This window comes from Nycticebus coucang, chromosome 6 (assembly GCF_027406575.1).
Source record: "Nycticebus coucang isolate mNycCou1 chromosome 6, mNycCou1.pri, whole genome shotgun sequence".
NCBI lineage: Eukaryota > Metazoa > Chordata > Mammalia > Primates > Lorisidae > Nycticebus > Nycticebus coucang.
The window spans coordinates 58,783,748-58,811,038 of NC_069785.1; the positions used below are offsets into that span (position 1 = coordinate 58,783,748).

At 32.1% G+C, this 27,291-nt stretch overlaps 1 protein-coding gene across 4 annotated transcripts in view; it reads right to left on the reverse strand.

Annotated features, from left to right (window-relative positions):
- ZNF280D (zinc finger protein 280D) overlaps window positions 1-27,291 on the reverse strand; it is a 92,880-nt gene that overhangs the window by 25,518 nt on the left and 40,071 nt on the right. For all 4 annotated transcript variants that reach the window (XM_053594529.1, XM_053594528.1, XM_053594527.1 and 1 more), the window contains exons 10-19: window positions 23,141-23,364; window positions 19,823-19,980; window positions 19,175-19,275; window positions 17,914-18,060; window positions 16,032-16,166; window positions 13,907-14,214; window positions 13,623-13,763; window positions 5,743-5,805; window positions 687-805; window positions 501-537 (exon numbers count right to left, since the gene is read on the reverse strand). In XM_053594529.1, coding sequence (XP_053450504.1) covers window positions 501-537; window positions 687-805; window positions 5,743-5,805; window positions 13,623-13,763; window positions 13,907-14,214; window positions 16,032-16,166; window positions 17,914-18,060; window positions 19,175-19,275; window positions 19,823-19,980; window positions 23,141-23,364 — 1,433 coding nt within the window. The remainder of the gene's footprint in view (window positions 1-500; window positions 538-686; window positions 806-5,742; window positions 5,806-13,622; window positions 13,764-13,906; window positions 14,215-16,031; window positions 16,167-17,913; window positions 18,061-19,174; window positions 19,276-19,822; window positions 19,981-23,140; window positions 23,365-27,291) is intronic.

A 27,291-nucleotide genomic window follows, 5' to 3' on the forward strand; every position in this document is an offset into this window, starting at 1 on the left:
AGCAGACAAAACAGACAAAAAGACAAACAGCCATATCATATAGAATGTATTATTCTGATGGCAAGTACAGCAGAGAAAAACACAAATTACTTTAAGCAATGTAAGAAAAGACTGTAGCAACAAAAGTTATTTTTAGAGAGTGCCAACTGGAGAAAAAAGTGTATGTTAAATATGTCAACCTGACACAAAGATAAGATGGAATAAGAATCTAGTCACATCTGAAAGCTGAAAAGAGCTAACTAATGAGAGCTAGTGTCATGAACTTGGCTGCTCAACTGCCTTTGTGTAAGAAAACATCTCAGAACTTTGAACTTGGGAAATTCCAACATGTCTTGCACCAGGTCACGAGCTCCATAGAGCAGGAACCTATTTCAACAAGCAGCTTAAAAAAAAAAAAAAAAAAAAAACTTTAATATTTTCCATTCCTGTTAATGATACATTTAAAATGCAGTAGTGCTAATCCATCAAAGTAAAATGCACTGAATAAAAATTAAACTTACTCAGAAAGATGTTCAGAAGTTGGGATACAAACAGAAACTGAAATTAGAAGAAAAGTTTTATATTTACAACAGCATATGATATATGATGAGTGAGAATAATGATTCAATAAAGAGCTCATATTGTGGCTGACCAAAAATTCTAGCAAAAATGTCAAAATCCATAATAACATAGTTATATATACATACCTTTCTCTATTACAACTTGGCAAGTATGAGTTTCATGTTGACTTAAGTGTGTAGCCATATTATCTAAGCCAGAAACATCAGTTAGGAAATCACAATTAAGGCACACTAGAGTAATGCCCCTATAAAACAAAAAAGCAAATAGTATAAAAGAAAATGTTTTTATCTTTTATGAAAATCTATACACAAGTTCAATGATTATTTTTCCATGATTTTTCTTTTTGTGTCAAGCTATAACTTTCCATTTGTTCTATAAATTTCATACAACTAAACTGATTCTCTAGAAAATAACACAGCCATGTACAAATTATTCTACCATTTATTTATAAAAAGCATTTATTTTTTGAACTTTTACCTCTCATACCAATTGATAAACATTAGGAATCAAAATACCTACAGCCAACCTTAGTTCCATAAACAACTTGTGTAACTTAGACAAATCACATTTTGCTTGTCTCTCTGCCCATCTGCAAAGTTAAGATATAGGATTCATTCACTCAATACATATTTACTGAACCTGTCTTTATATATGTACTGTAGTAGTAGGTCTTGTGAATATAATGGTGAACCAAAAAAAAGTAGTCTGTGTTCTAAGGAGCTTACAATCTAATGTTTTATTTGGTTGAGGATAAAATTAGAAGAGAATATGAAGGATTTAAGAATACTTCATGATATATAGCTGCCATCAATTATATTAATATATTACATATCAATGGTTTTTCCATATATTACATTTGAATCTCATTGTAACCATCCAACATTGGTGCTATTATCATTTAACATTAAACTAACCAAAGAAGTTAATAAAAAGAAGTCCTCAAGTTTAAGTTTCTCATCTCCCTTGCACTGTAACTAGCCTACCTGCTGGAGCTAAAATACTCTTTCCCTTTAACAAAACTTGACTGAGTGCTGTAGTTCTTAAATGAAATACGTATCATTAGAAATTTTCAAAGAGGTTAGGAAACAATTCCAACAGTCATCAATACTTTTTGATGAGCACAGGAATAGTTTTTATACTCACTGGAACAAATCATTTAGCATTTGCTCTTGATGTATTTAAACATAACTGGCACAAAACATAAGACACTGGCCTTAAGATTCTAATTTAAAATGCATGTAGACTTGTGATTTTTCATTGAAAGGTATTTTAAAATATTATTAAGCCTTTAAAAACACTGAAATGTTTCAGAGAATTTAGAAAGCCACTATTTGTTTAAATTCTCATGCTTACAAGATTTAATAAACACTTAGGGTTTGTTGGGTCAAGAGTTTAAAGCATTGTTTAAAAGAAAATCAAACATTAAACATACAAATAATGTTAAGTTATTTAAAGTAATTTGAATTGTAAATGGAACTCTTGAAAACATTTGGTCTGTTCAAATTAAATGAACTTTATCATACATTAATTAAAGATCTCCTTAAAAGTGATTAAAAGTACTAGATTTCTAAATGGGCATTTGTAAGTTAATCTTAAATGCTTATGAAAAGTTAAAATTTAAAATACTTAGCTTAAATAACTAACTACAGTCTTTTCCATAAACTTCCTTCTCAGACACTAGAAAGTGCTTCACTGACAAGTGGTAGTCTACATGCCTCCATTACTGGACATAGTTAACCGGACTAGGAGTGGAATACCTAAGTCAAGGGATTTCTAACTGGGTTTTATTATCAAATTTCTTGATCTGAGACAACATGGGTGGCCGGGAATAGTTAGGTCACTAATAAAGAAAGTTTGTACTAAGAAAGCAGAAAGAAACCAAATTTCAAAATAATAAGAAAGACAATATCGTGCTACTTCGGCAGGTCAAACTAGAGAGAAATTACGTTAGATCCTGATGACTTTTTGTTTCTCTTATCTGTTCTGGCTATACTTCTTCCACTTAGTGGGTCCATGAGCATCTCTGCGATCCCTCTAATGAATTATTTTTCCATGGGTGGAAAAAAAACTTTGATTATGCAATGTGATCATTATTAGTATCAGTTTATTAAAAAAGTATATATTTTTGAAGTTCGTATCATAGCATAAATTTAAGTGTTTTATCAATATATGAATACAAACAAATAGCAATACCATAGACTGACCTTTTCCCTGAAGCTGTAGTCTAAGAACATGCTATGTATTTATACCTAAATGTCACATTGGTACATCAATACTGACCTTTATAAAACTAAAAATCACAAAACTTCCTCCCAAAATTAACTCCACCTGATTCAACTTTCTTATAATGCTATTTCTCCTGACACGAGTTCAAAATACAGTAATCTCTGATTCTCTCCTCCCTTAAAACATTCAGTATGTCAAATATTTTATAATATTAGCAATTTATTACTTACTCAGTGTCAGGCTAATTTTTAGACTTATCACTTCATCTAAATCTTGCAACAACCCAAAGATGTAGGTGTTACATTTATCACCTTTTTATAAAGACAGAGATAGCTTAGGAATCTTTCAAAGACACAGAGCTAGTAAAGATCAGGACCAGGTTTGAAATTGATTACTTTGATTCCAGAGTCCATATTATATCACAAATATGACATAAGACTAACTTACCACCTTAATGTACAGGTCCTTACTAAACACTAATAGCTGTAACAGTCATCCTAATCTATATGATTAATGCATCTACAACTTATCTTGCATACCCTTGAATTCAACCTTCCTTTAGTAGCACTGGATTCTTCAGAAAACAATGATCCTCCAAATGCCCTCTGAATTAAGTCCAAACTCATAAGCCTCATTTTCAATACTGTAAAACCTGGCTTAAAACTACTGTTACAGACTCCAATTTTATTACTATTACATGTATGAAATTTGTGCTAGCCACTTACTACTAGCCATTCCCTCTGTATGCCTTCTACTTTTCATTTCTGCACCTTTATTTGTGCTATTTCTTCCAACTGGAAGGCACCCTGTGCCTCTTCTGTCGGTAGAAACAATTCTCCATTTGAGAATTACCCAGGTTGAGAGAAAAACACCCCAGATCTTAAAACACATACAGTAGAAACTCTGTAGGTTGACCATCCAAGGGACTGTAAAGAACTGGTCAATACACAGAGGTGGTCAACATAAGGAACTGTTTCTACTGTACTGACATGTACATGTGGTACATGTCCAGTCTATGAAAATTATGTCAGCTTAAGGAGGTGGTCAATGTAGGGAGGTGGTCAACTATGGAGTTTCTACTATAGTTCGTTTAAAAACTAAAGACACGACGTGGCTTGACAACAGTGAGGTAAAAATCAAGTTAAAATTTCATTTTTATAATGCAATAAAACCCTATTCATTCTTATAAAAGTTTTCAGTAAAAACAATATTTAAAATAGCTTCATCTACTTTCCTGGATTCAGCAAATGTTTTAACAGTAGTACTACTATATTTTTAAAACTCAATCAAATGTTTCTCACCCAGTGAGCTACTGGTCCAACATCCTAGATGGATCCTATTGTCCACATACACCATTTTCAACAATACATTAATATTCAACAAATATTCAACAAATATTTACACCATTTTCAACAATACATTAATATTCAACAAATATTCATCTAAAATGTGCCAGAAACAAACAAACAAAAAAAACTATACACAAGGCAGTGAGGACAAAGACAATAAAAACAAAAAAGTAAAACTTATAGTATGTCAGATGATCTACTCTAGAGAAAAAGGAGATAGAGTATGTTAGACAGAGTATGCTGGGATGAAACAGAGGGGAAACAAAATAATTTTAAATTTAGTAGTTAAGGAAAGGTTCACTCATCGGAGCAGAGGCCTGATGGAGATAAAAAAGCTAACCATGCAATACCTGAGGAAAAGCAAACTAGACATAAGGAATAATAAATACAGAGGTCCTGAGACACGGTATCATCCCCTCTTCCACCTTTTCCACTAACCCAAAGCATCAGAACAAGTACTGACTAAACTTATCTCTACAGATTAGTTTGACAGAGCAAAGACATTGACATTGCAAGGAACAATGGCAATATAAACAAAATAAACAAAGATCGAATCCAAAGAAATGAGAAAAATATGAAACAATGGTCCTCAGTGGATTCTGAGTGGGTTGTATAACCAAAGCTAATCATCAATGCCCTTAGAAAAAGTCATCAATAGTTCTTTCTGCATAGTAATCAAGTTATATACTTCTCATTATTTTAAAAAGAAAAAAGTAAAGATTATAAAGACTATACGTTAATTTCAAGAATTCTGGTAGCTTAAGAAATTTACCTCAAAACTGAAAAAGCATCCCTTTACTAAAAAGCTTAAATTTTTAATATTCAAATATTTCTGGAGAGCCTTATTTTTGCTCTCATTTTAAAAATGCAAATACATGGAGGTTTCATCTTGACACTGCCTGTCTACTGAAATAAATTTAGCAAGACAATAGCTAATCACACCTCTGGTCTAAGGATAAAATGAACAGAACTCTGTAATGTCCAGTAGTAATCATTTAGAGATTTTCAAGTTAGGAATCCCAACATCAAGTGAAAAAAGTTACAGCAAACTACAATGAGGTTAACACTTCAGACCCAGTAGGAGGGCTATATCAAAAAGAGACAACAAGCAGAAGAAATTGGAATCCTCATGTACTGCAGGTAGGAATGTAACCAAGGAAGTTACTCTGGAAAACAATCTGGCAGTTCCTCAAAGGAATATTATTCAGCAGTTTTAAAAATGAAGTATTGACACATTCTACAGCATGGATGAACTTTGAAAACCTTACACATGTAGTAAATGGAAGATGCCAGTCACAAGGATCACACAGTTTATCATTACACTTATATGAAACGTCCACAATGAGCAAATCTTATGCAGATAGAGAGTAGATTAGTGGTTGCTTAGAGTTGGGAAGAGTTGGACAGAAGTGGGGATGACACTAATGGGTACAGGATAAAAAATGGACTAATATCAACTGTGGTGATTGCTACACAAACTCCGTGACTGTGCCAAAACCTATTACATCTATGAACTGTATAGTATATAAATCTTATTTCAATAAAGTTATGTGAAAAAATGGTCATAATTTTTCAACAGAGAAAATAAAAAAGTTCAACTAGTTACCTGAGATTTTCTGAATGCTTCTTAAAAATACAAAACCTTTTACTTGGACGGTTACTATGAAAGCTGGAGAGACAAAAGAGATTGTAATAATTTTATTATGCAGTAAGTCATATTAATTTATAACTGTGCTTCTAGTCTACACTTAAACTTCAAGTTTTTTAAATAGAAGACTGTGATGTAAATAAGAAAATGTCTGTCATCCCTGTTTAATTCTACATTTTACCTTATATTCTATTTTACCAATTTATTTTCTAATGACACGTATTTCCCTAAGCATATTCTTAGTTTAGGAATATACCTTTACCATTATATGAAAAAGGAAATATTCAGAGTTAAAAAAGAAAGTAAAAGCATCAAGTTTAATTTTTATCTGTTAAAAGTTAAAAACAATCTGAACTTTAGCTAATAACATTTTTGCTGTAATACGAATAGTTATCAAAATCATTTTTTAAAATCACTTTCCAATCTTATCATGCTTGTGTGGTGGGAGGAGAATAGAACCCAAATGATGTAGGAAGAAAACAGTACTTGAACTAAATGCCTCTCTTTACCATCTGAAAATTCAAACACTTAAGAGAATTCTCTGCAATTACTAGTAGGGGTTTTATAAAACAAATTAAGGCAACACTCATGAGTAAAAACAATGTTTACCCTAAGTCTGGAAAAGAAAACTACTGTACAAATGGTATAGCCAATGATAATAGCTTTCTTATATCCTTTTAATTCTAGTTTGGAAAATTTTACTATACTAGCAAGCTAGGATGAAACTAACAGCATCAACATCACCTGAGAGCTTATAGCGCCCCACCCCCCATTTGGTTTTGCTTTCCATGCTTTAAGGTACTCCCAATAGAGTACAATAAGACATTTTGATAGAGAAAAAGACCACAATCACATAACTTTCATTACAGTACCTTGTTATAATTGTTTTATTGTATTGTTACTATTATTATAAGTCTCTTACTGTGACTAATTTATAAATTAAACTTTATCACAGGTAAGTATGTATAAGAAAAACTACAGTATATGGGTACATAGAGCACAATATTACCATAGTTGCAGGCTTCCATTGGGTATCTTGGAACCCAGGGGATTAGAAGGGAACCTTTGTATTTAAGTGTGCAAAGTCTTAAGCCCCCAAAACACATATTGGAGGCAGCACGACATAGGAATTTGCTTCAACAAGTAGTGATTCTCATGCAAGCAAGTTTGAGAAGCAGTAGCTAACACACCAAGTCAATGGTTACTCCCAGATCCAGATACAAGGTAACTGTCACCAGCATAACAGGTATGTACAGGAAAAGAAATATTCTAGCCACTTATAATCCTCAGAAAATAACTCCAGAAGATTTCTAATAGTCACTTCTTCAATCTGCAAGTTACTACTATTAGAATTTATAAATTTAAGATAGCATCACAAAAATAAAGTTTTCTTAGAAGAGAGCATCAGGTCAGGAAGTCTAAAAATTACATGTAAAAATTTATATACACAACTGTGTTTCTTCAGATTACTCCAAGATTTTGTCTGCATTCTAAAAAAATGTGAACCAAAGTAAGTTTTTTCTTTGTTTGTTTTTTAAAACAAGATGTGTTATTTCTTCTTTCCTCTTCAAATAAGAAAACTGTTTTGAATTATCTAGAAGAGGAGAAAAAAATCACATATAGTCTTTTTGATGGCTTTACAGCATCTATGACTTGTACCATACTATAAAGATGGTAATTTTAAACTTTTAATTGTTTGACTCCAGCTTTGAGAGTTCCTCACCTATAAAAAAGAGAACTTATATCACCTCTTTGATTTATCTGTATTTAATACACAAGCACCTTATTTATAGTTTTGTGTATTATAGGAATACAAAAGTGGACCCACATCTCACAAATTAAAAACTACCTTTCTTTGTGGCTCATAGGGCACCGGTCCCATATGCCGGAGGTGGCAGGTTCAAGCCCAGCTCTGGCCAAAAAAAAAAAAAAAAACTACCTTTCTTCTTCCTATTGCATCTCCATAAAGTTAACAATATAAAAATATTTAAAAATAAATTAAGAAAAGAGAGAAAGATTTTATTAAAATATAGTAGCACCTATGTCAAGTTTTAAAAATGCTACCTGGATACCATTATCAAAATTCCATAAGCTTTCCTCTATAAATAGGTTAATTCTATTGTGTGCAAATTATATCTCAAGAAAACAGAGGACAAAACTCCCTTTAACTTTCTTAATAGTCTTAATTCTGAGTAATTAATTTTATTTTCTAAGAAACAATTTAACATTCAACAATATTGATTGTTGCCTACTATTTAAACACTAGACAAGAATTTAATAATACTACAATAAAAGCAAATTTCCTGTCCTAGAGTTCATGTTCTAGGGAGGTAGAGAAGGGGAGGGAGATAGAGACTGGCCCAGAATAAAAATGTTTAATAAATATTTGCTAAATGAATTAATGCATTCTTAAATAATTAATACAAGATAAAAATAAATAATGACATATACAAAGTTCTGCAGTTGTATGAAGGAAAACTGCAGAGAGATGGGAAGGAAGCCAGCTATCAATTAGGAGTTCATTTCAATTAAGAAAGTTCTTACTATTTCACTTCCAGGCAAAGAAACAGTAAGCATAAAGATAAACAAGGATTCAAGAAAATAAAGTTGAAGGAACTAAAAAAGTAGTTAGGAATTTGATATTGAAAGGTCTTATATTCTCTAGAAAATTTAAACATCATCCTATCAATGTTAGGTAATGAAAGGATTTTAAGCCAAAAACCAACCAGACCAGGTATGCCTATTCTAGCAGCAGAAGAAAGGAAGAATTAAAAAAAAAAAGGGGGGGGGGAAACTGCAGACAAAAGACCAGGTAGGATGCTATCACAGTAATTGAACCGTTCTTATTAATGAATATTATTTAGTGCCAACAAACCTATATATAATGAACTCAACCAGATCTTTTAAAATAGTACTATGTCTATTGTATAATAACAAATTTTTATACCAACTGTCTTTTTCTTGGAAAATTTAAAAAATTATCCTTTAATGCCTAAATGAAATATCATTTATAGAAAGTCTTCCTTTATTCTTATTTAAAGAATTCATTCTTACCTTCCCTGTGTTATCATTATTTATCACATTAAGCTAAGTAAATCTATATCTCCTACCAAAAAGTCCAGCACTTTTACCCTCAATCCTAGAAATGTAAGTTAGAAATTAAAAGCCAGAGGGGGAAGGATTGGTGGAGGGAGGGTAATTGGTGGGAACACACCTACGATGCATTTTATAAGGGTACATGTTAAATTTACTAAATGTAGAGTATAAATGTCTTATCACAATAACTAAGAACATGCGGTGAAGGCTATGTTAATCAATTTGATGAAAATATTTCAAACGGTATATAAAACCAGCACATTGTACCCCATGATTGCATTAATGTACACAACTATGATTTAATAAAAAAAATAAAGTGAAAAAAAGAAATTAATAGCCATTTATTGATACTTCAATATTCCCTACGTGCTAATAATCTTACTAAGCACTTTTAAGTACACTTTCTCTAATAATCACAATAACTTTCTTTTCAAGGAAAGCAAATTGGGAGTTAGTTAAACAATTTGCTCAGTCCACACAGGTAATAAATGGTAAAGCTTGAATTTAAATCCAGATTTTTCTGATTCTTCACCACCACCTTGCCATAATTCTGAGCAAACTGTGCCTTCCTAGTAGGTACAAAAAGAATATTTGTGGAAATGAACCTGGCTGAAATAAAATCTGCTACAAAATGGATGTATTAGTTATATATTTTAACTAAATTATCTCTTAGTTAAAAAAGCCTTCTTATGCATCATTTTGAGGAATAAAAGCAACTTATACAGAAATACAAATGAACCCAAATAATGCTACTTTTTTAAAAAAGAATCACTTTTAAATTACACATTGAATTGAATGATGCTTTTCTTAGAAAAAGTCTTACTTCAACATTGCACCAACATTTTCAAGATTGTTTAATATCTTCTTTTGAGATTATATTTAGTACCTTTTATACACAAATAATGACTATCACCTCCAGTTTGTAATGTCCTAGGTAGTATGATGAATACAAATAGTCCTTTCTTCTCAAGGAGATAATGCAGTAAACCAATAAATAAAAGGCAAAATAGATGAATGGTACACAATTCAAAGAAAGGATGACGGTGGTGATCAGACACTTCAAGAAGAATTGAGAGGGAAGGGCATTCAGGGAAGTAACAAAGAATAAGGAAGTCACTGTAGAAATGAATTATAAGTGAAACTATACTTTGAGTAAGATTCACCAACTAATGAGGATAGAGACTTTAGAGTAATGGATTAAGAATATAAGACCAGAAGGGAAAAGACCAATTGATAGGCTACTTTCATCATTTGATGAAAACGAACCTCTTCTACATATATATATAAAGACCTCAAGCAAAATGGAAGAAGTAAGAGTGAACCATTCAGTGGGAGGTACCTAAGGCAGTAAGGGAAGCAAGGGTACCACTAAAGTTGAGAAAAAGAAAATAAAGGAGCTATCTATTAAACACTAAGAATAATGGCAAGGGAAGCTTTCAGTTTCATATGAGGCTAACAACGACTAAGGGCTGATGACAGACAATGAAGGGTTGGGGTTCAATGGGAGTAGGGGAAAGGATAGAGAATCTGGGGCCATTTGGGAATGTTCTGAGACATAATGGACTTGGAAGTTCTACAAGACAGGTAGGAACCCTATGATAAATGGGACAGAGAATGGTCTTTAGTTTAAGAAATACAAAATATCTTCCAATTTGATTTTCAATAAATTAAGGGAAGAATTTAAAGCCTCCTTTGGGCAGCTATATATTTGGCAAGTAATAAGAGATCAGCATAACACCCAGAAGTTTACTGGGGGAGAGGATGTCTGAGTCCTGCGTTAGAGAAAATGAGGTATTAGTACAGAACACTAGGAGGCAGATGGAGTCTTAGAGGAAGCCATGATGTATAGTAGATCAAAAGAACTTCATGAGCTTCAGAAACCTGGGACAGGGTCAGGTATGATAGCTCATGCCTGTAATCCTAGCACTCTGGGCCACTAAGGAGGATGGATCACTTGAGCTCAGGAGTTTGAGACCAGTCTGAGGAACAGTGAGACCTCCATCTCTACTAAAAATAGAAAAATTAGTCAGTAGTCCCAGCTACTCAGAAGGGTGAGGTAAGAGGATCACTCGAGCCCAGGAGTTGAGGTTGCTGTAAGTTATGATACCATAGCACTCCACATAGGGCGACAGAGTAAGACTCTGAATTTAAAAAAAGAAAAGGACAGAAACTGGGGACAGTGAATTATTTCCAGATGGTTCTCCATATTCACCCAAATGATTCCCTGAAAGAGATGAAGCTTAAAGAGTATTGGGACGGTATCATGTGAATCCTGGATCGACAGTAATGCTTGGCTTGTGTTCTTTTCCTATGCCAGAGAGTCTAAGGTAAAAATATTAATGTCTACAAAACAGGCAGAAACCTAGAGTTGGATCACAGGAAAACTAAGCATTAGAATTTGAAGATTAAAAGTTGAAAGCTAAAACTGAAAGTGGTTAAGTTACCAAGAAAGAGAATGAAAAGAGGCAAGAAGAGTTGAAAGAAGAAAGGAAATGAGATAGAGCAGCAGCCGAATAAGAAGAGACAGAGGAGAATCATTTCAGAGGAATAAGATCTAGTGTTTGGTGGAACAATAGGGTGATTATAGTTAACAATAATTGATTATGTATTTCAAAATAACTAGACAAGTAGATTTGGAACATTCCCAACACAAAATAATGATAAATGTTAGAGGTGATGCATATCCAATTATCCAGCGCTGATGACTATACAATATATGCCTATATCAAAATATCACCTACACCCTATAACTACTATAGGTAGTAGTAGGGTATAGGTACTGTACAGAATAGATACAACTATTCTGTATACATACAATTTTTTAAAATAATTTTTTAAATTGTCCATTTCATATGGCTGCCAGAAAAATTAAATAAATTAGTAAGAAAAAGTGACAACAATGTCACATACTCTGAAGAAGTCGCACAGGAGTAAGAATTCAAAAAAGTAAAAAAATGTACATAACAGATAATCTCTAAAGGGGCAGTGTTAGTTGGTAAGTGGGAATGATACTCAAAGAGTAAAGAAAAGAATCACAAATAAAGCTGGTAACACACTTTTTACAAATGTTGATGGTAAAAAAAAGGGAAAAAATAAGGAAAATAGTAGGGACAAATCTCTTTCAGGGGAAAAAATATACTAGAAAATGTTTTTAGGTAGAAGGAAGCAGAGAGAAAGAGATGAAAACTGAGTAAGGGCATGGTGAATTGGAGAAAAGACTGCGTTACCTTTGGAGAAGTGGGACATGTTTGACTTCTGACATTAATGTCTGAATGAAGGCAACAGGAAAAATACTTAAGAGTTGAAAAAGTAATTCTAGGAAAGACAAAAAAGATGATCTTCAATTGAGTAGTTGGGCATGTTAACAATAGAGAAACTAAAAATCTTTAGGGTAAACACTGTAGGTAAAAATAGAATTCTTTAAAAAGAAAAAAGACAAGACCCAATCAAAGTTAAAGATTATGGATTCAGAATCGACTGAATCAAAGCACAGTGTGGTAGTCTAGAACTAAGCATAAAGTTCAAAAGGGGAAGAGATTCAAGTCTTACACTGGCCTTTATCCCAGGTAAGCATGACTAATAGGACGAAAATAAAGTTGCAACTGAGAAAGAAGACTTTCAGGGTGAGGTTAACTAAAAAGTTATATGAGTGCTGTTGCTAGACTGGAAAAAAGTCAAAGCCCCTGAATATCACTGTGTAATAGGAAACCAAAAAGAAGGAACAGTATATAGGATTAAATTAAAATGGTACTGTGGTAACGAAGAGGGTACACGAACTTTAAAGTTGATGTAAAACGCTAGCACTAAAGAGGTCAAGGTACCATGCTATCAGGCTGAGAACCAGAGGAGGGAATAAACTGTGAGGGAAGTGCTGAAGCTACTAAGATGAGAAAATCATTAAAAGCAGCAACTGGTAGTGACAGAAAGTAACACAGAGGTCACCATAAGCAAGAAACTCATTTAAAGTTTATATTCTGATTTTTTTTTAAGTGGAACTTCACTTAAGCAATAAGCAACCTATTGGATTTATATCTGAACTTTTGGCTATTTTTAAAAAATAAAAATCCATCCTATAGAATTAAAGTATTCCCCTACTAATGAGATCCAAATGATAGTAATGTGGCTCTAAAGGCTTTCCCTTGCATAGTATAAATAGTAAGTACTCAAATAATCTAAGTTGAAGGAATTAATGAAAAAGCATTCCAAAAGTGACTAGAATAGTCTCTCATTTTCACTGAATGGAAATAAGTATAGATGGGATGGATGGATGGAAAAATAGAGATGGAATACAGAGAAAGGCAGAAAGAAAGGGAAACAAACCCCAAAAAGTTCCAAATATCAATGAAAATCATAACCTATCAAAGTGACTGCTTTAAAAAGGATGACACGCATGAGATTACGTGTATTTTTTAATAAATTAATTTAAAACATTTAGAATTTTACTTAAAAAATAAACATTTTTGAAACACTTAGAAGGAAAAAACTCCCAAAGAAAAATTATTTCCCCCAAAAACCTATCCTAATTTCATTAGTTTAACTGTTCTTACAATTTTAGTCCAGTAATATCTTAGTTACTATGCTAGGAAACAGGACCAGGGACTATCTTAGAAGTTCTTTATTGCTAGACCCTTTTAGCAACTTGAAAAGAAACACTGGCTTATAATAGAATAACTTTGTTTTTAAAACAAAAACTTTCTCAACTACAATTTTAATTGGCAATTTACATGTTTAACTCATCTTACCTCATCATATGATTTACATAGGCTTTGCTACAGCTAGTGTTGTATCTGCAAAAACTACAGTGGACATATGTAGGAAAGTGGTTTGGAAAATCTTTTATTTCGGAACAACATTCAATGCACTTGTGAACGCCCCGACGATACCTTATGGAGACATAAGAAAAATGATAAAAATATACTTTAAGACAAAAATTATAAAGGAGAGCCTTATTAATGTTCTAATATCTAAAGTATAAAGTTTTTATATATACGTTTAAATTAGTTGTATATCAGGAATAAAAGATTACCTTAAATTCCTCAATGCTGTATTGACTTTACTTTTTTTATTGCTATTAGCCAATGTGCTTTGTTTCTTTTGCACATTAGAGATTTTTGATTTGTATTTAGATTTATTTCCATTGGGCTTACTTGCATTAGATTTACTTGCATTGGATTTGGTTATATCAGGTTTACTTGTATTAGGTTTTGTGGGATTTTTAGCAGCTACGTTTTTAGTCCTTGGAGGTGAGAGCTGAAGGGTAGAAGAGCTTGCACTAACGGAAGGTGTAGGTGAAGATCCTGATTGAAGAGGTCCGACTGAAGCACGAATAGTAACCTAAAAAATGAAGAGAATAGCTGCCTTAAAAAATTAATCACTACATTGATAATAAAGTATCACTGCCCAACAAAAAAATTAAACATCAAGTATTTTGAAAACAGCACATATAAATGATAATCATGTCAGTCTTCCATTTATTCTAAATGTTCAAACCAATTAAATAATATTAAACTTGATATTTACTCATTTGTGATATAATACATTTTTATATTGGTATCAGTTATATGTTAACATAGTTATTTATGGATAATCAGGAGTTAATGCAAATTAAGAATATCAGAAGAGTAAATTCCATAGCTATTTTTATGCTGTCATATAACTAAAAAAAAATGTACAAACATAGAGTGCTCAAATCTCAAGGCCCCAAAATTAACTTTACAAAGGCCCATAACTCCCTTTAACAACTATAAAACAAACATATCTATGGTAAATGTTACCTCCTTCTTACAAGTAGCTCATTGCCAAATATAAACGCTTACAAATGTTATGGGAGGGGTTACATCAATTTATTACACTAAATGGAGAATTTAATAATATTTAAAATTATCTTAAAGGTAACTAATATAAAGATTATCATTTAGTATTCAGAAAGAGAAAATGTTACATCTGTTGGCCTACCGTCATTCTCATTAATCACTTGACTCTAGTCTCTGCTTGACTATGAGGAAGTCCTATAAAATACAAGTGCTAGGGCATCATACAAAAGCAATGGACCAGGAATCAAAAGACCTTCCTAACCATGTGACCTTAAATAAACAATTTATCCTCTCTAAGCCTCTTCACAACTATAATATGAAGCTTTTGACTGATGCTTATGTGCCTTGTTAACCTCACTAGATGGTTGCATGAAATAAATAAGAGAATGTATGAAAAATACACTGAAAGCCCAATTCTAAAGCGCTAAAAAAAAAACATTTAGTATCATTATCATTAATATTATTAATAAAGGGAGAAATGAGAGAGGACTGCACTGCTTACATTAGTTTTCTGCATGTCTAGTCCCAGCATGAAATGAATGGATTGCAGGGAAGGATGCTGGATAGCTTCTCTTGCTCTAGGTCTTCAGAGCATGGCTTTATATTGTTTTAGTTAATTCAAATAACAGACATACCCACATTCAAAGGTAAGTACCCAAAGCCAAAAATAAATGTTTTGGGGGTTATTTCACTTTGGATTATCCATGTCTCTGTTTCCCTCCACTGGAGCAAATATTCAAGAGCTGACTGTATATAAAGAAGTCAGAGAAAAAGATGTATATAAGGCAAAAAAGGAAAAGTAAATTATAATCATCAGTATGCAGTCAGACATGTGTCTGCTCACTTAAAACACAATGCTACTCAGTAGTAGAACTTGCTTCTCTGAAAGCAGACTCAGAAGTAACAGTTTCAACAAACATCTGAGAACCTATGGCATTCAAAACACTATATAAGAGGCTAAAGATCACAGAGATAAATAAAACATGATTCCTGATTTCAAGCACCTTATATTTTTGCAGCTAAAACCAACACAAGACACTATCAACCGTAATACCTCAAAAACAGCCTATAAAATATTGAAACAACCCACTGACCTATGAACAATTAATCTAGTTTGACCTTTTACAAAGTAACACCACGCCAACATAACACCCATCTCTAAACTCAAAACAATGGTTAGGAGACTTTTTTCCTAGGCATAATAATAAAAAGTAAAATTAAAGTCTTAATAAAAATCCAAAGTCATTTTTTAAAATATTATATTCAACAGATAAAGCCAAGCAGGAGTTAATTTCTATTATCATACAAAAAGTTTAAATGTAACATATCTGAACTCACTTTTGTTCCAGGAGGCAATCCTTCTAGTTGTTTCGGTTTTATAAATGTTCGATGATGCTGAGTCTTGTGATCCATTTTCTCCTTGCATGTCAAAAACTGTAGTCTGCATTTTGTACAACGATGTATTCCTTTTTTCTGTTCAGAAAAAAAAAAAAGAAAAGGAGGAAAAGTAATTTCTACAACCACAAATCCTATGTCCTGTAACTATTCTAATTTAATTTTAATAACTAAATAATGTAAAAATTATCAGTTTACCATCTCCTATCATAAATAATATCAAAATATCATTTCATTTTGTAAAACATTCCTTACATTAGGATTTGGGTTTCAAAAGTATTTGTTACTATGTAGGAATAAATCATGAAAGTTCTAACAAGTAAGAAGACAATTATAAATCATATCACTCACATGGTGGGCCCATAAATCTCTGTCACAGTTATCATTCTTCCCACATCTCTGTCTCACTTATTTAACTCCCTTATTATGAGAAGGCATGTCCTTATTGGGATTTACTAGTCCATATAAGAATGTTTCATAAAGCATCTGAGAAAGATTATGTTGAAAGCCCCACAATGAAATAGAGCTACTTACCGCTTTATACCTCATTTCTCTAAATTAAAGTACAAAGATGAAATACCAAATATCAATAATAGTGTTTCCCAAACTCTGTTCATCAAGAAATGTTAATAAGTATTGGGCAAATAAAGTGTTCAACGGTCAAATAAGTAAATAAATTTGAGGAATGATAAATACTCTATCCTTTACTTGGAGAATTACTATGTCCATTAGCCTATTAAAGCTTTGAGAAGTCCTCTTCTAAATAAGACTCTAATTTTGTAAATCTAGGCATTTACCAAATTTATTTACCAGTGACAATTTGAGGAAAACATCTATTAATTCCTGATAAAATAATGTTGGGAAAACCCTAGAAGATCTTGCCAAAACTTCTCAAGGATATGTAGAAAGATGGTAACACAGGTGATCCCAACTTCATTTGAAAATTCTTTTATGATCTTTCCCTAGTTAAAAATCACAAATTGATTTCACAATTAACTAATGACTAAAACCAGCGCTGAATAAGTTGGTGTGTCAATATAACTAATAATTAAAAATGTATTCAGCTTTTTAGTGAGCTGGTAAAACCTGATTACATGATCACATTCAGTAAATCCATCAGCTTTTGATTTTGGCAAAGGCAAGGTTATTCTTTCAAGCACTCAAGAATAGAATAAGTGTTGCATCAAAATTTTTTGCCCAAAGGATGGTTTAATGCTTGGAAAAAGAACCAAGAAAAGGTATAAGCACTAAGAGCAGGTCCCAAAAATTATACAGTAGAATAGGCAGAAGGCATCCCGGAAACAAGTTATGATCTAAATGTATCAGGAGTTCTCTGACAGTGTTCATATATGGACCAAGGTCAATAATGGCATGTCTTCTCATAATAATAAGGGGGTTAAAAAGTAGAAATAAAGTTTGAAGACAAAGCGGAAAATAAGATTCTAAGTCCTCAATCTTTCTTTTCTTTGTTAGTTCAAACTCATCTTTTTCCTTACTTCTGATAACTCTCTTCAAAATCATTCCCATACCTACTCTTAAAACCCAAAATATGCAATCTTTGGGATATCCCATTCACTTTCTCTTTTTTCTCTCAATCCTAGGTTTCCTATTTCTAGCTCTCTTTCAGAGTTTTCATTATTTATGAGCCAAACTATCACCAGAAAAGTAAGGAAAAGAAGTGCAAGTCCCATAAGTAATTCAACATAAAGTGTAAGTTAATCACAGTATTTGTAACAACTCTGCTTCCCTTGCAGACCAAATTTCTAAGTCATAATCAATCTTTTAGCTAAGACAATATGCACAAATAAGAACTTGTAAATCTCACCTGATGCTTCATATAATGGTGCATATAGGGTGTTGCAATTTTAATAACTTTGAGGCAAAATGGACATAGCAAGTTCTTAGTGTTTTCATGGGCGGTTCTAAAATGAGCTTCCACATCAGAAAATGATGAGGATCTAAAATTGCAAACCTAGAAACAGAAAGAAGGCTTAGTTTAACTTGAAAATTTATAATTGACATGCAATTATAAAGTAACAACAATGAATCATTTGTTTAGAAAAACATAATGTACATGTACTACCCTTCTAGTTCTGATACCTATATAATCAAGAATCCCACTAATGCAAGCACCAAATGATCACCTTTGAGACATAAAAGTTACTTACATTCCAAATTTATAACCAGATTACACTTTTTTTTTTAATCTATCACCTCCTATCTTGATTTGAATTTTCAAGCTCTGTTATCTTTTGGTCAAAATGAATGATTTTGTCTGCTACATAAAACAGCATTCTCCTTTAGACTATAAATGGTTCCTAGGTTTATGGCAGTGGCAATTTATCTTTTGCTTGCTTTCCCATTACTTCACATTCTCAAAAAATACAGTCCCAAAGTATTTGGTAGAATTCTTTGTAACTAATTGCATCTTGTATTTCCCTTGCATGCCTACATTCTTCCCTATATAATAATTCCATATGCTTGTCTTTCTCTAGGAGGGCTCTCCTTTGTCCAGTACAGGGATGGGCAAATAACAAGCCTGTGGACCAAATCCAGCTCACTGTCTATCCGTCATATGATGCATGAGTTATGCCACAGGACTTTCCACTAACAAATTATTTATAAGAAGAACTTTAGGGCAGTGCCTATGGCTCAAGGAGTAGGGCGCCGGTCCCATATGCCGGAGGTGGTGGGTTCAAACCCAGCCCTGGCCAAAAACCACAAAAAAAAAAAAAAAAAAAAAGAAGAAGAACTTTAATTTTAATAACCAATTTTATCTAAGCAGTTTTAAAAAGACTAATATCATACATTAAAAGTATATGAAATTCATATTCAACATCCATAAATAAAGTTTTATTGAAACACTCCCATTCATTCACTTATCATCTATGGCTGCCTTTCTGCTACAATAACATAGTTGATTAGTTTCAAGAGAGACCACATAACCCTCAAAGCCTGAAATATTTATTATCTGGCCTTAAAGAAAAAAATCTGCTGACTTCTGATCTAATTGGGTTAAATTTTATAACCAAAACAACACACAAACAAACCAAACCACTTAAGAAAATAATAAAATGTGTGTGTACCTGGCAGATATATGGCATTTCACCAGGTTTATGATTATCCTTCATATGCTGTAGAAGGACATGTTCTGTTTCAAATGATAATTCACAGATTTTACAAATGGCTAAAAATGAAAAGGAAAAGGTATTATAGCATTTTATGATACAAACATGAAAATCGTATTTTGTACACCCATTATCGATAGAAATAGTAGTAGTTTGGTGCTGGTGAATACTTATACAGTTTGTTCACTGTATTTCAATCACAGTGCTAAGTACTTTACCTACATTAACTCAATTCCTCTAACACTACAAGGAAGGTATTTCTATATCTCCATTATTCAAATATTAAGTAATGTGGTTGAAATCATGTAGCTGTATTAAGATGCGGATCTAGGATTTGAATCTAAGATATCCAACTCCAAAATCTGTGATTTTAACTATAATTGAAGCTTAAATGAAGGACACTAAATTCATATTTCAAAATGATGATCCAAGGAACTTTAATATTAGTAGCTAATTTTATATCAAAGTTAAAAGTTAACTTTTCAATTTTACTCTCAAATTCCAAATCTATTCCCTATCCTTATTTTTCTAACAGACTTAACATATTCTCACATTTTTATCATCAAAATCAATAATATTCAATATTTAAATGAAATTATAACTCACTAGAAAATTCATGAGGGGTATGTGTACTTTCAATGTGACACTGTAGCTGAAATGGTGTGGGAAACTGACGGTAGCAATGCTGGCAGGTGGTATGGTTTTCCCAGCTCTCACTGCTCTGCTTCTCAAGTTCCAAATGGTGTTTCATGTGGTTCATAAACCTATAAATGATTGTCAACAGGTGCAAAAATTTAGATTTAAAAACTAAAGGAAATCTTGCAAATAAATATTTAAACTTAAATCTTAAATAGGTATGACTCAAAATAAAATCTCAGAATTCTTAAAGTCCTCTAGAAAAGTATACACTATAAATAATCACTTATGGCTAAATAAGCTTCTTTTCATCTTTGTTTTAAAAATATGTCATTAATGTAATTGATCTGAAGCATCACTTTTAATTTGATAAAACTCTTAATCATTATTTTGGATCATTAAAATTTTTTTTGGATAAAAGATCAAGCTTCTTTTATACCTGAAATACTATTTACATTTTAAAACAGAGTACTGAAAGGAAAAAACCCCCACCACCAAAAGCAGTTACAGAATCATGAGAAATCTTTAAGGCCTTGAAGATATACAATAGATTCCAGCTGCTTAAAAGACAAATTACTGGTATTTTTACTTGTGTCTTTGTTTCTAAATTCATGTAACAGCAATTTTAATGCCTACAATTACAAGAACCTTTTGTTTTATTTAATGATACTGGTTTACTGTTAGCACAGACTGTTCATTTTAACTTGCAGACTATGCCCTTTGCAGGCAACGTCCATTTTTCAGTTTTACATTCTGCTATTTCAGCTTCCTTAAAAGGGTTCTTTTGAATAGGAACTATGACCTTCAACAGCAGAGACTGCAACATAAATGGGAGTCCCTATTTAAAACAGCTTACTGAAGCTCTTTGCTGAATTTGAAAGAAAGTTATTCAATCAAAACAATTTTCAGACTAGGTCAACTATTAATAATTATTCGCTTTGAGTCCCTAACAGAACTAATCTTGAAACTAGGTGATCATGTCATCAATCTGGATAGCAATCATCATCAGGTTATAACATGTATCTCTTTTTCATACATTTATAACACTAATTGTCTTTAAAATGGAGTTATGGTACACCTTGAAATATCTTTTCCTCCTTTAACATCAGCTCTATAAACACCTATAGAAAATTCTAGTATTGGTTATATATTTACAAAAAGAGTAAAGGGCATGAGCCGTAAACTTTCAGCTCACACCGTTCAGCCCTTAAGGTCTGACAATATAAAATAATCCCTTAAAAAGCTAGCTTCTCTCAATTATTAGATGAGCTCTCATCAGGAACTCACGCTTCTTAAACCAATAGATAGAAATGAAGGAACAAAAATAGCAAATTTCTTGCAAAGATGTTCACAGAACAGAAACCTAACTATTTTTAGTGATACTCAATGTAGAGGGAAAAAAATGCCACACCACAATATGTTGATAGGGTGCAGAGAAGAAACATTTAGTTATCGATTGTTTACCATTCCCTAAAAACATCCAGTTGCCTTCCTAGTTTTACTGTTAAGGCAAAATATTATGTAATACATTCAACTTCTTTGGTCATGCAATGTTTACTATTAAGGTTACATTTATTAAACAATCAGTACTTTTTAAAATGCTCAATTCCTGCATGTTATCAGATATAATTTGCTCAAAATGTCTAAATATTCTGGTAATCAATACATTTAAAACTGTCTTTGGAAACTAACAAAAAGGAATGTTTCATTTTCATGTTTGATGTTAAAGGGGCTAATCTTAAAGGAAAAGCCATAATATTGCTGAAATAACTTGTAATATATGTATATTTAAGAATAACAAAGACTAATTCAATGAATCACATTTCTTTGCACTTTGCCATAATTTTCTGATTAAAATGATAAAAATATGGGAAGAAGTGGTAGAGTTCTTTTGTAATACTGTTTCAGTGTTATATCTCAAAGCAATTTTCTTTCTGTCAAACTAGTAGGATTTTTAGCTACTGATGGCACTTAAAGCTTGATAAAAGAAGGTAAAGAAATATGAAAACTCATTTAGAATAAGATATATGAAAGAACTTTGAAAACTATAGAGGGGTACCATAAATAAACCATGATGAATTATTATAGGGGTGTATCACAGTGTATTTCAGGTTTTTTCTGTATGCTGCTTTTTGGACCCAAGAACTCAAAAGAAAATAAATAAATAAATGCTTGGCCCAGAAGTAACTGTAGGTGCATTAAAATGTGAATTGTAGATGACAGTTATCAAGAACAGACATAAAAAGCGCCTGTGGCTCAAGGAGTAGGGTGCCAGCCCCATATGCCAGAGGTGGTGAGTTCAAACCCATCCCCGGCCAAAAACAGCAAAAAAAAAAAGGCATATATGTATATGTTTGTTTACCCACACACATACACACTGTACTTTGAAATGGATCCAAAAAATCAGATAGCTTGAAGACAGAATAAAGAGACATATGATAAAGCAAGTATAGTAAAATGTTAATGGTAGAATCAAGATGGATAGTGTACAAGTGTCCAAGGTGAAATTTTTGAAACTTTGCTAAATATTTGAAATTTTTCATAATAAAATAGTAGACAACCTTACTTCATACAAATATGAGACTATTTAGCCAATCAAAAATTCATTCAATATATCTTGTTACTTTGTTATTACCAAAACATACATAGAATGACAGCTTTATAATATGAATGTAACTCAAGAATTACAAAGTATAAGCTCCTAAATATGAAACCATTTGTACATAAAATCTTCAAAATTCCATTGGGAATTAAATCTCTAATTTTTAAAGGTGTTATATTTTAAAATCAAAGCAGATATGTCTTTCAAACTCTCAAACAGATCACTTTTCCCACAAGATAAATGTTCCAAAAATTATAAATATAAATGACAAGATTTAAGCATTAAACAGATTAGTATGTAGGGGATCAAACTGGAAAGACATAAAGAAGTTCTTCTTGTGATGTGAAGATAAATAAAATTCAAACACAGCTAGAAAATTAAAAATATCTAATGAAAATTCTGATGTCTCTGCTAAAATAGAGAAAAGTTCATTCTGTCAAGTTAAAATAAACATTATCCTTTCTTAAGCTATGTGAAAGAAACACAACCAAGTAGATACAGGAATCAAACTCTAAAATACAAGAAATGATGAAAGCTTTTCAGTAAGAGAAACAGGCCTTTGTTCTTAGTAGACATGCTAAAATCATTTACATAGAATAGCACAGAAAAATGAAAGAGAAAAATACAACATCTATATCTGTAGCATTCCAATTTTCAAACAGAAATAAAAATACGTATTTACATACCTAATATTATTTTTTAGAATTTTCAAGCAACTGAAGCATTTAAAGGTAGTGTGAGTCTTCTGTTCTTCCAGGACATCTCCTTCATGTTTTCCATAATAAAAGTCATTAACTAACATGATCAATTTTCCTTTTTCTGAATCAACAGTTGTATTTTTATTTGCTATACTTGAGAATTCTGTGTTAGCCAGTCCCAAAAAGTTATTGATCATGTCTGGACAACAGTACTGAAAGACAAAAAAAAAATGGAAGTCTTACTAGTCTTTAAAAAAAATGCACCAAAAAGTAAATCTGTGTTTACAGTTGAGATGAGATAATGTAAAACTATGCTTGGTAATATATCTGGAAAAATAGTCACCAAAAATTTGTGGTGCATAGCCATATTTTAATGAACAGAAAAAAATTAAAAAAAAAAAAACAAAAAAAACGAAAAACCCTAAAACCTAGAGTTAGCTATCAAACAGCTTTTCCCTTGCAATTTAACTTTTCAGATGTGAATATCTAATAAAAATTTGTTCATTTACCAAAAAATAATCTATTTCAAACCTGTGTCGAGATAGAAAGGAAACGTAGTTCCATATGCCTTGATATATATTTAGTTATGAAGTGATATACAAGATTTCATAAAGCCTGATTAGAATTGGACTTTGAATACAGCTAACCTGCCATTCCCTGATATAAAGTACTAGAAAACGTATGGGACACAAAAAAGAAGTATCAGTTACATCTTGCAAACTTCCAACAGATACATTTTGAAATCTAGAATGCTAAATACTGGAAGAGGAAATTTACTAAGTAAAATCAAGATGTCACATAAATTGGTTCTTACATAGAAATACTTTCATTATGAGCTTTTTAAAAGAAATACAATATAACTTTTATTTATTGTATGTAACTGTCAGTTGTAGGATATTTCTAGGACAGTTTTTCTCAGTGGGCAATGAGAGGAGGATCTGCATTAGAAAAATCAAAAGTAGTTGTTTAAACCTATAAACCACAACGTCCAGAGGTAGGGCCCAGAAATCTATATTTTTTTAACAAGCCACCCAAGTATTTCTTTTATAACTTAAATGCTTCCTATAAATTAGGAGCAACATCGTAAAGTTTGAACACCTAAACACAACTCTATTCCAATTCTAAGATTACAACATCGACTCCTCTCTTGCAACATATGAAATGTTAGATCACTGATGAAACATTCTATATTAGATGGTCTGTGAGGGAATTAAAATAATTCCATTTTTTCATATGTTCATCATCTCTATATATTAGAGAAATGCAAATCAAAACAACCCTGAGATATCATCTACCCCAGTGAGAATGGCCCACATCACAAAATCTCAAAACTGCAGATGCTGGCGTGGATGTGGAGAGAAGGGAACACTTTTACACTGCTGGTGGGACTGCAAACTATTACAACCTTTCTGGAAGGAAGTATGGAGAAACCTCAAAGCACTCAAGCTAGACCTCCCATTTGATCCTGCAATCCCATTACTGGGCATCAACCCAGAAGGAAAGAAATCCTTTTATCATAAGGACACTTGTACTAGACTGTTTATTGCAGCTCAATTTACAATCGCCAAAATGTGGAAACAGCCTAAATGCCCACCAACCCAGGAATGGATTAACAAGCTGTGGTATATGTATACCATGGAATACTATTCAGCTATTAAAAAAAGAGACTTTACATCCTTCGTATTAACCTAGATGGAAGTGGAAGACATTATTCTTAGTAAAGCATCACAAGAATGGAGAAGCATGAATCCTATGTACTCAATTTTGATATGAGGACAATTAATGACAATTAAGGTTATGGGGGCGGAGAGGAAAAGCAGAAAGAGGGACGGAGGGAGGGGTTGGGGCCTTGGTGTGTGTCACACTTTATGGGGGCAAGACATGATTACAAGAGGGACTTTGCCTAACAATTGCAATCAGTGTAACCAGGCTTATTGTACCCTCAATGAATCCCCAACAATAAAAAAAAAAAAAAAAAAGCAATCTATCCTGGAAATATAAAAAAAAAAAAGAAAGAAAAGACAGACATCTGCAAGGAAGTAGACCCTCACAAGATACCAGATCTTCTGGTGCCTTGATCCCCAACTGTGTCAGCCTGCAGAACTGTGAGCAATAAATTTCTGTTGTTTAAGCAAAAAAAAAAAAAAATAGAGACTTTACATCCTTCGTATTAACCTGGATGGAAATGGAAGACATTATTCTTAGTAAAGCATCACAAGAATGGAGAAGCATGAATCCTATGTACTCAATTTTGATATGAGGACAATTAATGACAATTAAGGTTATGGGGGGGGAGGAAAAGCAGAAAGAGGGACGGAGGGAGGGGTTGGGGCCTTGGTGTGTGTCACACTTTATGGGGGCAAGACATGATTGCAAGAGGGACTTTGCCTAACAATTGCAATCAGTGTAACCTGGCTTATTGTACCCTCAATGAATCCCCAACAATAAAATAAATAAATAAATAAATAAAGTGATTCAGAAGAGTTAACAAAATTAAAAAAGAGAGAGAGAAACAAAGAAGATTTCCAGGCAAATGGAAACCATAAAAGAAAAACATGGTTGTAAGCCTAACATCAAAGTAGAATTTGCACTTTTAAAAAAGCACAAGCATTAAGACCAATAAAAGGATAATTCATCAAAATTCTAAAGAATGCATTCACAATCTAGTTATAAAAGTTAGATTCTTCTATATCATAAACAATAGCAACAACCTTGAAACAAAATTGTACTATATGTGTATCAAAGAGCACACTGGTAATGAAAGATGTGGATTGAGATGTAGTGTTTCTCAATTCAGAACAGATCAAGTAGACTAAATGTAAGTAAAGATACAAAAATCTAAATAATATAATTAATAAGCTGTATTTTGGTTGATAAATATCAGATTCCATATCCTAAAAGGGAAATAATATACCTATTTCTGAGTTTCCACATAATATTAAAGGGAATACCGCATTCATTCTCAAAAAGGAAGAGGGAAAAGTATTTGTGAAAGCTTGGAGTTTCCCATTAAGGAAACTGAAGTTTGAATGCTAGTGACACTAATTATTTGGCCATATAATGAGAAACATATCTATCTCAAAGAATTTTCTAAGGATTAAATGAAATAATATATTTAAAGCTTAGTACTTTGACTCATGGTCTTAAGATAGTTTTTATTATTGTAGAATGTCTGACTTGCATTTTAAATACTTTTCTAATGGAAAAAATATTTCTATGCTATAGTTACCTTCCATTTACTTAAAATAAAAGCAAAATATCATTCAAATTCTAAAAAATCACATTTTTAAAAAAATGGTTACTATAAATATTAAAATTTTTTGCTGATACATAAAAATGTATAAAATGTATAAAATAGGAAGTAAAACATCTCAGAGATTAAAAGAGTTTTAAACTTTCCCTTCCTAGATTTGGTAATGATTCTTTCAGGTTTCTTTATGATATAAACCCATAACATTGTTCATATTTTATCCAACTTTATTCAGTAGTATGTCTTACAACTCATCCCATGTTATTATCTATAACAGAGAAACCTTCTTTTAAAATGTTTACAGTGTTCTATTATATAAATGTGTTATGAAGTTTTCATTGTTTCCAATACAAGTAATCTCAAACTTCTACAACACATAAAAGTCACATTTTGGAGAATGGTTACCATTCTTTCCACATACAGAAGTACTATATAAACAATATGCTACAATTTGCATACAAAATATAGGGTGTCCCAAAAGTCACCTCTAAGGTTGCCATAACTAGGGAAAATGGAAAATTGTAGCTAAATGTATTTTTATTTCTAAAATATTCATTACAAAATTTTACAAAGAAGTAGCCCACATGCAGAGAGTATTTTATAAATGTTTTGTAAAATTTTGTAATGAATATTTTGGAAAAAATAGTATATTTACTTATAATTTCCCATTTTCCCTATGTATAGTGACTTTAGGGTAACTTCTGGACACCCTGTAGAAAGAGAATAAGAACATTCATATCTATCCTAATATGCAGAAAGAAATCAGGAAGGATATAAAACAAACTAATAAAAACTTTTCTTTGAGTCATGCTGGGAACCAGGAAAATAAGAGATAGTAAGATTCTTCACTTGTATACCTTTGTAGGATTTTTAATTTTGAATCGTATGA